Source organism: Furipterus horrens, unplaced genomic scaffold, assembly GCF_987537825.1.
Source record: "Furipterus horrens unplaced genomic scaffold, mFurHor1.1.pri manual_scaffold_9, whole genome shotgun sequence".
In the NCBI taxonomy this organism is placed as follows: domain Eukaryota; kingdom Metazoa; phylum Chordata; class Mammalia; order Chiroptera; family Furipteridae; genus Furipterus; species Furipterus horrens.
In genome coordinates, this window is record NW_028327179.1 from 51,882,756 (window position 1) to 51,899,821 (window position 17,066).

Consider the following 17,066-nt stretch of genomic DNA (forward strand, 5'->3'; position numbering starts at 1 on the left):
AAGTGGCCTTTGGTAGACAAGGATGTTTATAACCCCTTCAGCACAGCTGTAGTCTTTATGGAAGTTCCCCCAAATACAATTACTGGGTATGTGTATGTAATTACTTTTTTTGAAAAACGAACAAAGGTTTAAGAAACATGGATCAAGTCCCTGGATGTGCCAGGTGCTCTGCTACACTGAAGTTTAAAAGATGAATAATACATGACCCTGCCCCCAAGGAGCTCACAGGACTGACAGAGAGCTGCAAAGGGCCAGGTGAAGTTTACCAGTGACCTAATCTCAAACTTGATGAATTAGTTCCTGTTCTTTAGTAAAAGGGAGGGGAAATTTCATAGAATATGAAAATCGATGATCAAATAAATCCTGCTCAATCCTCTGGCACCCATTTATTTTGCCAACAAATATTTATTGAGCCCTGACTATGTGACAAGCACAGCATTGGTTCATGGGCACACAAAAATAAACAGTGCAGCTAAATATCTAATCTGCAGATCCATAATATCAATCAATTCCATTGTTTTGTCTTCTTTATCAAAGATCAGATTACAGATTATTGATATGATCTCTTTATCTGTTTTCGTTACCAGTTTTAATATATCTTGCAGCTTTTCTTTTCCAACAAGTTCATAGGCTTGGGGGCAGAGGGGTAGCTTATATTTTAAATCCTTTTACAGATATATTAGGAGGTTACTTACTATACTCTCTTTTGTCAACTTTATTTATTATTGTAACCCTGGCTGGTTTGGCTCAGTGGATTGAGCGTCGGCCTGCGAGCTAAGTGTCGCTGGTTCGATCTTCCAGTCAGGGCACATCAGAGAAGGAAAACTCTGACTCCAAAAAACCTCTGCTGCCTTGCGGCATACCTCTTCAGGGGAAAGGCTAAGGGAGTAAACCCCGACAGAAAATCCGGAGCCGGAGTCCCTAAGGCGGTTTGACGTTGTAGTCAACACCGGCAACTCCTGCGGCGCACCTGAAGCCAAGCTGTATTGACTCGTCTTTCCCTTGGACCCTTCAGCTGCGAAGAGAGGGGGGGGTCTGCTGCATGGGCAACAGCAGACCCTCCATATCACCATGCCCAAGCTCTATAGCTTCAGCTTCACTGGAGAGGACACTCCAGCGTCATCGCAAGATGTCGATTCAACACGGGAGGAGACAGATACCGTGTCACTCCCAAGTCAGACTGCACAGCCATTCTCGGCGGTGCAGATAGACTCTTAAGAAGCTACACCATCGTCTCTCGAGACGGACGGCTGCCGCTGCCGCCGACGATGTATGTAATTACTGCAAGGAGTGCAAAGGGCCTCCAATTAAAAAGTGTCCATGATACAGTGCCTCAGCACTCACAGGGCAAAGCCTCTTCTTTAAAGATCCTATGCTTTTTGTGCTCCCTTTGCTGTTCCCTGAATTCCAAATCACTGCGTGGCTAGCACACAGCAACTGCTGATAAATGTTGGATGGATGGATGGATGACAAATGTAATCTACACTAAAATTAGTCTAAACTCCTTCCAGCTACTGGCACACAAAGAATTCCGTTACAAAGGAAATATGCAATATGATTTTTAAGAGTAGTTATTTTCCCCCTGGCTGGGTAAGCTCTGTTAGTTGGAACATCATCCCATACACCAAAAGGTTACAGGTTTGATCCTCAGTCAGGGCAGATACTTAGGTTGTGGGTTTGATACCCAGCAAGGAACACATATGGGGGCAACCAATCGATGTTTCTCTCCCAAAATCAATAAACATATCCTCCAGTAAGGATTTTTTTTTAAGAGTTATGTTTTATTGTACAGTAGCCATTGTTATTCTTATAATAGCTGGTCACATTTGTTCAAAACTTCTCTAATCTACAGTGCGAGCCACTGCTGATATATTGTGTTGGTCAAAAGTTTGTTAAGTTTAACTAAAACTAAGAGACACATTTTTCATTTTCACCAATAACTTGATTAAACAACACATTCACCATTTTGTTCCACTACCTCTGTCATCTTTCAGGCAACTTCATAATTCCATTTTCCCAAAACTTTTTATCTTTTTGAGCTAAGAACTGTTCCAGGTACCTTTTGCAGTCGTCCTGGGAATTGAGTTGTTTTTCCATTAAGAGAATTTTGTAAAGGCCGAAATAAATGAAAATCCTAAGGTATAACATGGTGAATATGGCAGATGAATCAGAACTTCCCAGCCAAGCTGTAACAGTTTTTGCCTGGTCATCAAAGAAACATGCAGTCTTGCGTTATCCTGATGAAAGATTATGCATTTTCTGTTGACTAATTCCAGATACTTTTCCTTGAGTGCTGCTTTCAGTTAGTCTAATTGGAAGCAGTACTTGTTGGAATTGGTCATTTGGCTTTTCAGAAGGAGCTCATAATAGAGGACTCTGCACAATCCCAGAATAAACACAACATCACCTTCTCTGGATGAAGAGTTGCCTCTGGTGTGTGTGGCTGGTGGAGGTTCATTTCGCTTGCCCCAGTACCCGCTTCACATTGCCTGTCACAATTTGTTTCAAAAATGGAACGTTTTCGTTATGTTTCAGTAGAGAATTGCATGTGCAAATATGGTCAAGAAGATTTTTTTCCCTTAACTTACGGGGAACCCAAACACCAAAGCGATTAGCATAACAAAGCTGGTATAAATCTCAAGTCTTGATTTGGATATTTTGAGTATGTTGGGTATCTCCCCTGTGGTATAAGGGTGATTGCTCTCAACTAATGTCTAATTTGATCACTATGAACTTCAACTGGTCTACCAGAATCTGGAGCATCATCCAGCGAGAAATCTCCAGCACAAAACTCCGCAAACCACTTTGGACACATTTGATCAGTCACAGCACCTTCTCCATATACTGCACAAATCTTTTTTATTATTATTTTTTTTTTTTTGCATTTCAGTTGTGTTTTTACCTTTCTTGAGATAATATAGCAAAATATGCCAAAAATGTTGCATATTTTTTCCATCTTCAATATTAAAATTCACCAATCTTGATGATTTTTAAACGTACACTGATATGACAGCTATCACAATACAATCCAACAATTGTCTCGAATGAAGATATAGACAACTAAGTGTTACTAGAGCCTTCTTATGCGGGACACCAAACAAACTTTTTGGCCAACTCAATACAAAATGATCTTAGATGATACTTAGTTGGCACTAAATTAAAATTAATCACATACTGAGAAAGTCACTCCTTTCTGAAGGTTCTTTCCATCTGAGTATATCAAAGAACAAGTTTCACTTTGATGCTAACACATTTTTAAGCTCCTTTATGAGATCTGCCAGTTTAATTTCCCTTGTAAACAGAGAAGCACATGGCTCAAGCCTGAAACCTTGATCAGACGACAGAATCTAGACAGGATTTAACAGCAATTGTTTTTAAAGGCAAATGATACTGACTCTTCCGTGCTGGTAGGAATACAACATTCATTTTAAAGGCATTATAAGGTGGGTACAGGACTGGTTGTGGGGGGTGGGGTGTAGAATCACTTCATAAGTTATATAAATGTCTAACCACTATACTATGCTGTACACCTGAAACTAATATAATATTAAATGTCAACTGTGATTGAAAAAATTAAGGCACTATAAAAGTGTTACATATATTTTACCACAATTCAAGGTAAATAAAAAAGCATGATATTATATAAATAACAGCAAAGGGTGAAGTGTAGCTATGACAACAGCATCAAGGTAATACACAAAATACTGACATCTGGGAAATAAATGGCTATGATATGATATTACTAGTTTGGCACAGAGATGAAGTGTTCAAATTTAATTTAATTCCATTGTACATTAAAACAAATGTAAAAAATATATTTAATCATGAACTGTACATTTTTATGATGACCAAAAAACCTAAAATTTTTAACCTTAACACTTTTATAACAGTTAAATTAGCTTATGCCTATAACTGACTACATATGATTTTATATATAAACTATTTGACTATATATGGCTATAATTTATTAATCTATACAATACCATAAAGAAATGACTCCCTATACCAAAAAAGTCTTACCACAAAGTTCATAATTAGTAAGCTGCAAATTATTATATAAAATAAAAATATTTTGTAATAAAAGCACTTCTTTACTTTAGATCCTAAGTTGGGGCTAATAGTAAGTAAACCAGTAAGTGGACCAAATGTCACTGATACTCCCCACTGTCAAACAGCAGCTGTGACAAATGCTACAAAGGAGAGGTATGCGTTTCTGTAAGGGCTTGTAATAGGTGTAATTTGACCTAGGCAGGGCTTCCCTGTGATGAGAGGGGTGTCACAGCAAAACAAGAGGCAGGAGAGACAGGACCAAAGTCAGAGGAGTCTGAGACTGAGCTGGAGAGTTCGGATGCTCACTGGCACAGATGTGGAGTTGACCTCTGTGCCAAGAACAATGGGAAGACAGATGAAGGGCTCTTAAAGCAGAGTGACCTGTGCTCTGTAAGTTTGCTCTGGCTGTAATGTGGCAACCCGCCAAAGAGGAATCAGAAAACAGAACCCAAAATTAAGTTGATAACAAACAAAATAATTGAGAAACTCCTGCATCTAGACCAAATAAATAATGGCCAACAGAAAGGAAACTCAAATAGTTGTTCAGTTTTTTTAATCAGAAATTAAAAGATGACAGTAACACTTTTATTTAGGTATATGATATAAAAATTTTAGAGACTATGAATAATATAAAATTAAACACTTGGAACATGTCAAAAATGTCAGTTTTTTGGTTAGACCTAAGGTGTCCCAGTTACTTCCAGGGTTTTCAAGTAAAGAGGACTGGAGCTCTTGAAGGGGTTCTCAAGGGTAGATAGATGGCTAAGTACCAAGAACTGAGGCTCTGATTACTTACCTGTTTCACAACCCAAGCATTTTTTATGTTTTACATGATAGCCTTCTAAAAGGTTTAACTGAAGAAAGTTTTGCTATTGAAACCAAGTCAGAAAATCAACATTATCCAGTTAAGAGATTAGAATCCTTAGTGGGAGAATAGTGCCTCAGATGACTGCACCCTGCTGTTTGGTCTAAGATTCTTTAATTCTGATCTCCTTCATGAAAGTCACTACTCAGAAATATTTCCCTATCTGTTTCTAATCCTCCTCAAAATGGTTCCGCCTCTGGGTCATATTGGCACACCCACCAGAATGCTAAAAGAGAGGGGGGGAGAAAAGAGGGAACAAGGGTTGGGGAAAGGAAGGGAAATAACATACAGTAGCAAGTTGGCAAAGACCTGGAGCACAGCAGGTTAGAGTGTAGATTAGATTTGCACATTCATTTTGGAAAATTGGTTAATGTCCACTAAAGCTCAGCAATTGCACTCCTAGAATATACACGACAGAAATGCATGCATAGGTCCATTCACCAAAAGACATGTACACAAATGCTTACAGCAGCATTATTTCTAATAGCCACAAACTGCAAACATTCCACATGCTTATCAATAGTAAAATGGGTAAAGTGAGATATATTGATATGATGAATACAGTAATGAGACTGAATCAACTACAACTACACACAAAAACATGGATGAATCTCACACAGCTAATGGAAGAAGACAGACCACAAGAGTGTACAGAGTTTTTCTTTATATATGATGTTCAAAAATGGACACAACTCAAAATTCATTTGGAAATAATTTCAATCTTTACCTTAACCCTTTGAGTGCCAACATCGCTGTGAGTGACGCTGACAAATTTTCCCAAAAGTTCCAGTGTCACTCCCAGCGACTCTTTTTTCAATGGCTATAAATGTAAATAACAATGGAATAATTTGTATTTTATGTTTTGTTCTCTTTTTTGTACCTCAAGTTATATATTGATATAATTTTTTCTCATGTTGATCCAAATTTTAAATTATGCATGGCACTCAAAGGGTTAATACTAAAACACAAAATGAATCACAGACTTAAATATTAAGAACCCAAAGCTTCTAAGTAAACTTTAATGACTTTAGACTTGGCCAAGATTTCTTAGATACACATCATAAAACATAAACTGATAAGGAAAAAAATCAATAAATTGGATTTCATAATCATCTATATGACCTGTGTACACTTTCTCCTATGTAACTCCAATAAAAATAATAAAAAATAAATAAAAACAAAAAAAGCAGAAGAATTGAGCAGAGGAGAGACAATACAATCAGCCACTGTCATCTCATCTCATCACTCAGGAAAAAATACATGCATACAACTCAAACACATCCATCTACAAACAGACACACAAAGCCCACAGTGGCAGAGTTGGGGCTGGAAAGGGGAAAACAGTTCTCAGTAACTGTCTGTCCTGCCCTTTGAGCTGGCATGCGGGGTGCAGGTCAGGGGAGGAGTACAATGGAGAATCTTCTATAAAATTTGGCTCTCTTCCCATGACTACTTAGTTCACCACAGACACGTGGAGGAAATAAAAAGACGCCTTAGTCCTGCATCCTTTTCCACTGAATATCCTTTACTTCCTTCTCTCTTCACCTCCCATTCTTATTTTTTTTTTTTAATTTTCTCCTTCCCTTCTCCTTATTCTTCCAGGCTTCATTTTGCTTTCTGCAACTACGCATCATTATCATATGCCCTTTTCACTTCACTTAAGAGGCTCCAAAATAAGAAAAGGAATTAAAATGCACATAAAAAAATAGCACAGGTTCTTTACATGTTTCAAATGCCCTTTATACTGGGGGAGGGACAATATACAATCCCTATTACTTCACCCAAATCCCATTTATAAAACATTGTTAAAATATAGCCCACAGCATAAATATTTTTATACTTTCTTTCTCTCCTTTCTCCCTTCTCCTGAAAAAGGTAGTTAGCAATTCGTCAATTCAAATATATTCTAGCTATGTGAGATGCTAATTATCTGGGCTACTATTTCTTCTTTATTCCAGTATAAGGACCCCTCTTAACACACACACACACACACACACACACACACACACACACACACACAAAGTGATCCTTTTAGTATCTGTTCCCTGAGAAAATGCAAACCTTGCAGGCACTGATATTTAGTTAACTTTTGACTGATTATGAAGTTTATTAATTACAAAAACATCCATTTACATTTACATTGAACAACAGCAGGTACGTGCTATGCTCAGTGTGAATGTAGATTCTCAGCTTCTCTCAAGCCCTGCATCTCACAAACTGTTCAGCCCTCCCTGGAGTCAGTCTAGATGGGTTGGAAACAGTGACTCTGAGCACTCTGGGCTCATCACTTGTATATTAAGAGTTACCCAATTTTGTTCTTGAGTTAACTGAAGAAGTAGCAACATAGTTTGACAATAATTTTAGTACAGCAAAGTGCTTTTTGTTCACTCAGGATCTTCCTGGGATGATTTGCCTGAGTCCTTCCAGAGCCATTTCTTACGTGTGTTCTTTCTCTTCACTTAAAATTGGTATCTAAAAATGTTTAATAAGGTCTGGCTGGTGTGGCTCAGTTCACAGAGTGCCAACCTGTGAACCTAAAGGTTGCCGGTCCAATTCCCAGCCAGGGCACATGCCTGGATTGTAGGCCAGGCCCTCAGCCTTGAGGGTGTGCGAGAGGCAACAGATCTGTTACTCCCACACATCTATGTTCCTCTCCCTCTCTTTCTCCTTCCCTTTCCCCTCCCTAAAATTAAATAAAATATTTTATTTAAATGTGTAATAAATGATGACCATCTTTTTCTAGCTATTACTGTTATTACTACTCCTCTAACTCCTCTTCTCTGCAAATTTCCAAATCCCAGGAGTGTTCTAGATTGGAAAAGGCAAGAGACAAAAATTTGAAAACCTAGTTTTTGCATCAAATATACACACCTCTTTTTTTTTTTTACATTAAATGAGTTACATGAGGAGTAAAACCTGAGTGTGGCTCTGTCCCTACCACATTTAAGATAAATACATCCTTTCATTCAACAGGCACTCAAAAAAAAAAAAAACATAGTAATATTTACTCATGGAATTTCTTGAAACAGGTATGGCTTCCTCTTACCTGGCAATAACATACAAATCAGGCATTGTGTTCCTAAAATTCATCCGATAATATTCTCTGTCTTTAATTTTTTAAATGCATCAAGTTGACATTTTTATCTCTCTCTAAAATATAAAACCCCCCCAAAAGTAATTTTTGTTACTCCACTGGTTTTTATCCTATGAGTCAGCCAATCAACAGAACAGTACTACTTCATGCCTCTCCTACAAAATGACATTCATTGGACCTCCACTGTTAAAGGTGAATATATAATTTTAAGTTTCACTGTGGTATTGAGATGTGTTAGATAACATATAATCTAGCCCTCCCCCAAATCTCCAAAATTCCATTATCACATTACTTCAAATCAAGTTTGTATTTTCAATGAAAGATAATTAAGAGTCTACAAAATAAGTTAATTTTTTTGTTTTGCTTTTCCCATTTTACAAAATTGTGTGGAAAAAAATAATTCAATAAATACTAGCTGTCACAAGACTAGAAATTCCCATTAAGCAGGTTACATATGAGAGAAAAAGAAAATTATTAGGAACATCACATCACTGTTGTTACAAGTGTTGTTTCTCCACTTGGTTCCCTGAAATATCAAAAGACTATTCTATATGTCAACAGTAAGCAAAATCAATTGTGGAAAATGAGAACTTGGTTTCTTACAAACAAGTAGCTTTCCCCTCTTTAAAAAAGACTGGGTTTCTCCATCCTTCCTACCAATAAACAGTACATGGAAATAGGGACCATCTATAAATTCCAAGTATCTTTAAAACTCAGGTCATGCCTCAAGCAACTTAAAAAAAAAAAAAACTAGTCAAAAGACTTAAAATTTTGGTAATTGGTGAACAAAGAATTAAAGAATGTGGTGTTAACGCTATTGACACTACAAGCTATTAAATTCCTGGCAGGATAAAGTGCTACTAGGCCATACATTTCTTTTTAACTTGAATTCTTGCTTTTCAAGTTCTTCCAAACAAATTTAAAAGACAAATGATTTGACTATGCATCACTGTATGACTTTTAAAGGGGAGGGGAGGTAATTTCTATTTTTACTATATTTACATTAATAAAACAAATTCTATGTATGCAAAGTGTTGACTGACCCATAAAGCACATTTATTACCCATTAAGTCAGCACATCTTCACTTCCAAATATATGTGTAAGATATTTGGAATACCAAACAAAGCAAGAATAACAAACAAAACAAGCAAGCTCTGGTAAAATTGTATATAAAGTTGTTATAAGTATAACAGCTGATTTCTAAACTTTAAAATCATGGTCACATGCATCCTCACTTTTGATCAAATTTAACCAGAGGAGCTTAGGGAAAAAATAAATAACAATTATTATTATTATTTACTAAATAAGCATAATCACCGAAGTATTTTAAGAATCTTTCTTCATAAGAATGTATTTTAAACATCAAAAACCTCACTCATTCCTAATTTCTCAATAATATGCATCACCTCACTCATTCCTAATTTCTCAATAATATGCATCCATTCTGTTCAACTCTCAATTTGTCAATAGAGAATTCATGTTACTCAAAAAAGCCAACATAATTACTGCTGTCATCCCATTAAGAATGCTCTTCCTAGACCATTCACTATTTACACCACCACCCTCTCCCCTTCACATCACCACCATTTTACTGGCAGAACATTCACAAGGCTGAAGATTATTTTCATCTCGGCAAACATAATGCTTAAAAACAAATGGCTAGCCACAAACCAGAAGATAGAAATTACATAAAAATAAACATTGATCTGCCTAAATTTTTCTCTTCTTAATCTCTAAAGCAGTAACATCGTCCATAATTTTAATGCCCTGAGTTATAGCCAGAGCCTTTCACCTAATTATACTAATAAATTGATTTAATGTCATCATTTTGTCATCAGATCATGTCCTTCATACACTAGTGTACTTTAATTAAATCCCTTTAACCGTGTTAGGGTCTTCACATATTTTTTTCCCAGTGTTTTTCCTATATCATCTTTATTACCAAATTATTTCTCCATCATGTTTTCCTAAATATTAAATCTATGAACAAAAAAGATAACCCTGAAAACTAACCACAGAAAAGATAAATCAACACACCTAAAATACAAAATACCAACATTACATATAAATTACTAGGTTATCAAGAGAAAGATAAGCATCAACTACACGCCCAAGAACCCCGATTTAAAACATTATGGGGTATACAAAATTTTGGAAAACAGAAGTGAACACAACATTTACGTAGCAAAATAGGCAACTACAGCCTCATTTCTGACTTGAGATAAAAATACCTTAAATTCTATTTATTAAGTAAATAGTCATTTTAAGGAAATATCTCTTTACTGATATAATCATTTGATTGACGGAAAAAATAATTGCTTTAAAAATACTTGAGTCATTTTGTCCTTACCTGCAGGCATGAACCATTACTGCATGCAGTGACTGTTCCATTTCCTAGCACAGACTTGAAGAAGCATCATATCTCTCTTTCAGAATGTGACTAATCTGTAGGTTTGCAATTCCTAAGCTATTTACAAATGGCACTCCCTCTCCATACACGAAAATATTTATTACAACTAAAAGTCAAGTATTTTGAATCTAGATCTTATAAATAGTGTTGGTAATTTTATGTAGCAACATCAAAATATAGGAAGAAAATCTAATACTAGCATTTCCTTTAAAAAAGCAAGAGTTGTTTGTTTTTTAGCTAAGTAAATTATTTTTTAAAGCTTTCAACAGCTGTCACACATCAACCAGCAGCCAGCGGTCTGCTGTGTTATGGTGTGCATGCTGCAGCTGATTAGGCTTCACTGTTTTTTTTTTTTTAAATCGATTGCCCTTTGTAAAACCAGAACAGCTTTCCCAAATACACATCTTCAATACAGCACAATGACCAGCATGCAGTACAATACGGTATACAGCAAATCTGACAAGAAAATAAATTATTTCCTGGTTTGTTTCTTAGCAATGCTACACCATTAATTGTTCATGCAAGAGATGTAGCTGTACCTTTCTGAAGAGGACGACTTCTCAGAGTTAACTGACATCAGCAGCTCAATCTTCTGCTTGATTTCTGGAAAAATCAAAAAATATTCACAACCAAGATTGCCTGCCCTTGCTTTCAAGCCTTATATCAAGAGCTTTTTCTTCTCTAATCCCTTTTGTTCAAAATGAGGCCACAAGATTCGCAGTAGTTCTGTTAGGACTGGGATTCAATGGTGCTATAAAGGGAAAAAGCTCCAGAGGCATCAGGCCTCGCTAAACTATGCACATGACTGTTTATGAAAGCAGGAAGTACCATTTCTTTTAAGCAGAGGGGTGTTTTGTTTTTTTTTTTAAGGTAGAACTAGCCTGGCTCTACATGACGATTTTAAATGTAGCAAATCAAAATAAAAACAAAAATTGAACAACTAGATTCAACATACTGATAATTTGAGACTCCTGGATAATATAGTTAGAGACTGTAATGAACAGATATGCAACCCTTCGTTACTTCTAGTTCACCAGCCCCGAAAAATATGGCTCAGTGAATCATTTCTGTCACTTAAGAATGAAATAGTAAACCAGAATCCCAATTTGTAGATTAAAATTTAACCTTTGTTGTAATTTCCTGATTGTCTTTAATTAAAGATATATTTATTATCTACTCTCTAACTCCTTTAGAGAGACTTGTATTTTACACCTTAATTTTCCCCTCCTCCTTCACATAAGCACAAGTGAACAGCAACACCCAGTTACCTAGCACATAATCTACTTCTCTTTTTGGGAGAGAACTGACAACGCCACCTCAAACAGAAATGTACAGGCCAATTCAACTTAATTAAAAGATAACTGCCTCATACTGATTTGAACAAAAGATAATAGACTAAAGGGGAAGAAGAGGTAAAAATAAGAGGCAGGGGGGAAAAGAGAAGGAAAATAACTAATGATCAACCTAAAGCACATAATTTTACATGAATAAAACTGACATGGTCTTATTACCCAGACTATTACAAGTGTAACTCTATTTTCCTTTTTGTATATGGGCTTTCTTATTCATAATTTTAAGTTCACATATCAAAGATAATAGTATATTTCAATAGTTTGGGGTTTTCTTAAGGGTAAAAAATTTTTTAATTTTTACAAGTCTTAAACAGAAACCAAAGGAATATGAGAAAACGTGACGGAAAAAAGGAATTAGTTGCATAAAATACAATGGACCTGTACAGGAATATCCTCTTCATGCTGTTACAATAAGCATTTTTCCAAGCTGCTTTAGCTTACCACTTCATCCAATGGGCATGATAAAACTGGCATGAATACCCAGTGAGAGGCTAGAATCTACCACAGGCCATATAGTCAAACCTGCTAACTACTAGGAAGAGCACACAGCACTGTAGTAAACGAGATGATGATGTTGAAACTTACCTGAAGGAATCTTCTGTGTATTACAAAGCCTAGCACCTACTACTACATAGTGAATGGTCAGTAATGCCCCTCTGCCAGATTAAAAAGAGCCCAGTGTTTAAGATATCATTCAGGCTCTGCCACTAAGTGGCCTAGGATTCAAAAGCAGGCACATCCATCATTTTTGATTGCCATATGACCTTAAGGAAATTATTCAAACTCTCTAAGCCTCTATCTCCTCTCCTATAAAATGGGAATAATACTGGGTTGGTCAAAAAGTTCATTTAGTTTTTTCCATACAATGGCTCTAGTAGTGCTTAGATGTCAAAATAATCATGTTAGAGTGTATTGTGACAGCTGTCATACAGTGTGCATTTAAAAAAGAAACTTGTCAAAATTGGTGAATTTTTGTGCAGCTATTTAAATATTGAAGATGAAAGAAGATATGCAACATTTTCAGCATATTATGCTTTAATCATTTCAAGGAAGATAAAAACAACTGAAACGCAAATAAAAGATTTGTGCAGTGTATGGAGAAGGTGCTGTGACTGACTGGGCAATTCAAAAGTGGTTTGCAAAGTTTTTTGGTTGACATTCTTTGCTGTGGGGCTGTCTTGTGCATTGGAAGATGTTTAGCAGCCTCTATCCCAAAAGCCAATAATATCAGGATATAGCCAACATACTCAAAATATCCAAATCAATAAAGTTATTGGTGAAAATGAAAAATGTGTCTTTTATTTTATGGAACAAAACCATACAGACTTCTTGGCCAACCCAATAATTCCTGTGTGAAAAGCTCTTGTGAATATTTAATGAAATAATCCATGAAAGTTGTGTAGTCTTATGCTTGGCTCATAAACCCTCCCTACTGCCAGGTAGCTAGTGACTAGCAAAGAACAGTAATCTTAAATAAATATTTTCAAAAGAGTTAATGAGGTATACTAGGTCTGTACCATTTTAAATAGTTTTCCATAGTTTTAATCTACCCTCTCCCTCTTACTACTGGTCTCAACATATACCTTTTTATCACTAAAGTGTTATTACATGTGGAAATTTATCTTTTACCCATATCTCAGTCTCCCTATGTACAGAATTATTCCCAGTTAATCAACCAGCCACTTCAGAAACGAGGTTACATTTGAATCTGTATTTATCATGGCAATTTTTCATTCCAAAAAGACAAAAGTTCACACTTCAGTATATCTATATAAAAGCTGTGCATTGAAAAAGAAAGACCCCAAGATTAAACTAAATAGCTCTAATGAAGTTTATACCCATCTTATAACATTAGAAAGAAAAGTTAAAGCTCTAAACCATTTTCTGCCTGGTGACTCTGGGACTTACAGACAAAATAGTTTCAAACAGTATTTGAAAAGTTTTCTAACATCATTTTCACATTTTCTTCAAAACTTCAGATTTGTTTATAGCTCCGTAAGGATTGAAAGATTCAAGAATGTTCACAAATACTAGGTTAATATCATATCCTTTGAGCCCTGTATTCTATGCTACTATCTACTCAATACCTTATTAATACTGTCCACGGGTCTGATTACTCCCTACAGTCTTAAAGAACTCCAAAAGCCATGTCACTGAGTTTCATTCCACCACAATACCTGCCATAACTCTCAGGGGCTTTGTGCTCACATTGACAGGACTTCCAAAAACCCTTGGCTAAAAACCATGGCCTCCTCAATAGTCTCTTGAACCTCTGACCACTTGAATCATCTACTCCCATGATGACACTTAGTACACTGCAAATATTTCCCCCAGATTACCATATTTTTCACTCCATAAAACACATTTTTCCCCCAAAAGTGGGGTTGGAGGGGTATGTCTGTGCATCTTATGGAGCAAATATTGCATCACAAACTATGATGTGTATTACCTGACCTGCCAGCAGTGGCGACAGCTGTTAGAAGAGGAAGTAGTGGGCCCAGGCGAAACCCCTGGGAATGCTTAAATGTCCCACTTTACTGCTGAATCTCAGGGCATCTGGTCAGTATGAAGATAGAGAAGAAAGCAGTATCAGTGATTGTGAGCAACTGAGCTCCATAAATTCTGACACTAGTGATGATGAGTTCTTGAGGTTCCCAGAAAACTAGAAGAGTACTTGAACCTTAAAGTCTCTCCTCATTTGTTAATGACAGTGATGATGGTTCTTAACACCGCTGTTGACTGCTGTTCACTTTAGATAGTTGAAATATTATTCTGGTATATTTTATTAAATATTTTAGTGCACCATTTGGTTCAGATTCTTCTTTTTTCTTGTTTTCCTCCTCTAAACCTAAGTGCATCTTACGGTCAGGTGCATCTTATAGTGCGAAAAATACGGTAGTTGGTTGTTTTTCTATTTTAGTCACTGTATCTGGGACCGTATACTTTATTTTTCTTCAATTAGGTCCACTAATCTTTTCCTTTATGAATTATGTCTTCCTGTTAAACTCAGACTTTTCCCACACCAAAAAAGCTTTTAATTGTCATCCTATTATCTCTAATATGCTTCGTCATTTTATTTTGCATGTAAATCTAAGACTCTTCTACAATTTATTCTGGTCTATGAATTGATGAAGCCTGACGGTATACTTCTAAAGGTCACATTTTAAAACCTTACACCCCACCTCACCCCCAGCAATTCTCAATTACTCTTCTCCACCTCTCCTCAGTTCTTCCAAAGCAGCAATATTTACAACCTTGTAAATACATATTTATTCAAACATTCACTGTCTCCATTATATATTCAGGCCAATGAGTACAAAAAGGCCACACTTTTTTATTTCACAAAGAAAATAAGTGGTAATTTGAATAAATATATTTAAAATTATCGTTAATTTGATTTTTTCAGTCAAAATTCTGTGTTAATTTCTAAGAGACATTGTAAAACAACATATGGTTTTATTTTTTAAGTGTATTTTATTTATTATGTTGTTACAGTAGTCCCAATTTTTTTCCCTTTTGCCCCCCTCTGTCCAGTACCCCCCTCCCTCCAGCAATCCCACCCCCCTTAGTTCTTGTCCACGGGTCGGGCATATAAGTTCTTTGGCTTCCCCCTTTCTTATGTTATTCTTAAGTTCCCCCTGTCTATTTTGTACCAACCGATTATGCTTCTTAGTCCCTGCACCATTTTCCCATTTCTCCCCTTTCCCCCCTCCCAGCTAATGACCCTCCAAATGATCCCCATACCTATGATTCTGTTCCTATTCTGGTTTGCTTCGTTGGATTTTTTTATTTTTTAGATTCAGTTGTTGATAGTTGTAAGTTTGTTGTCACCTTAATGTTCATAATTTTTATTTTCTTTTTCTTAAGTAAGTCCCTTTGACATTTCATATAATAATAGCTTGGTGATGATGAATTCCTTTAGCTTTACCTTGTCTGGGAAGCACTTTATCTGCCTTTCTTTCCATTCTAAATGATAGCTTTGCTGGATAGAGTAATCTTGCGTGTTAAGTCCTTGCTTTTCATCACCGTGAATACTTCTTGCCAGTCCCTTCTTGCCTGCAAAGTTTCTTTTGAGAAATCAGCTAATAGTCTTATAGGCACCCCTTTGTAAGTAACTCTCTGCTTTTCTCTTGCTGCTTTAAGACTCTCTTTATCTTGAACCTTTGGCATTCTAATTATGATGTGTCTTGGTGTGGTCCTTTTTGGGTCTAGCTTTTTTGGGACTCTGTGCTTCCTGGACTTGTATGTCTATTTCTTTTGTCAAATTTGGGGAGTTTTCCTTCATTATTTTCTCGTATAAGTTTTCAATTTCTTGCTTTCCCTCTTCTCTTTCTGGTACCCCTATGGTTCGGATGTTGGCACATTTAAAGTTGTCCCAGAGGTTCCTAAGCCTCTCCTCATTTTTTTCAATTCTTGTTTTCTCATTCTATACTTGTTGAGTGTTTTTTTCTTCCTTATGTTCCAAATCATTGATTTGAATCTTGGTGTTCTTCCCTTCACCACTGGTTTTGTGTGGATTTTCCTTGGTTTCACTTTGCATAGCCTTCACTTCTCCCCTTATGCATCTGCTGTATTTAAGCATATCTGTGAAGCCTGTGAGCATCTTTATCACCAGTGCTTGTAACTCTGCGTCTGTTAGGTTGGCTATCTCCTCATCACTTAGTTCTCTCACTGGAACCTTGATCTATTTCCCCTTTTGGGCCATACTTCTCTTGTCACCTCATTTTGACAGGTTCCTGTTACACTGTAAGGGGTGGAGCCTTAGATATGCGTCAACAGAGGGCAAACTGTTTCACCACATTGTGGCGCTGTGTGTGGGGGACAGGACCAAGAGGAAACAATGCCACCTGCTCTGCACTCGCCCCTTCTCCAGGCACTTCTCCCACTTCCGTATGGGACTGGTGCCCCTCTAGCTGTTGCCCTGGCTGTAGTTCCCAGAATGAGTGGGTCTGCATATGTTCTAGGACTGTGGGGGCCCTTTAAAGAAGCAGACTGCTGAGAGACTGGCAGTTTCTTCCTCCGCCCCAACCCCCTCTGGTTTGCACAGTCAGAAGCAATGAGGCTTTATTTTCCCCGCCGCTGGGACCATGAGCTTTGTGGTCTGGTCTGGTGCTGGGAGCGCTCTGCAAGTGTCCCTCCCGACTTTTTAAAACATGTGATGGCACTTCCTGCTGGCCTGCCTCTACCGCTGCCACTGCTGCTGCTGCAAAAATATCCTTCTTTATAATTGCATTATAACTTAAAAGCTACCCAATCATATTAAACTCAGTATGAAAAATGTATGCCAAACACAA

General features: G+C 36.9%; 1 protein-coding gene across 3 annotated transcripts in view; it reads right to left on the bottom strand.

The window, feature by feature from the left end:
• SRPK2 (SRSF protein kinase 2) overlaps positions 1–17,066 on the bottom strand; it is a 279,766-nt gene that overhangs the window by 152,407 nt on the left and 110,293 nt on the right. For 2 of the 3 annotated variants that reach the window (XM_090287322.1, XM_090287320.1), the window contains exon 2: positions 10,960–11,023. The exons of the other annotated variant lie outside the window; for it this stretch is intronic. In XM_090287322.1, the coding sequence (XP_090143448.1) occupies positions 10,960–10,997 (38 nt within the window). In that variant the 5' untranslated portion in view covers positions 10,998–11,023. The remainder of the gene's footprint in view (positions 1–10,959; positions 11,024–17,066) is intronic. 3 annotated transcript variants of the gene reach the window in all.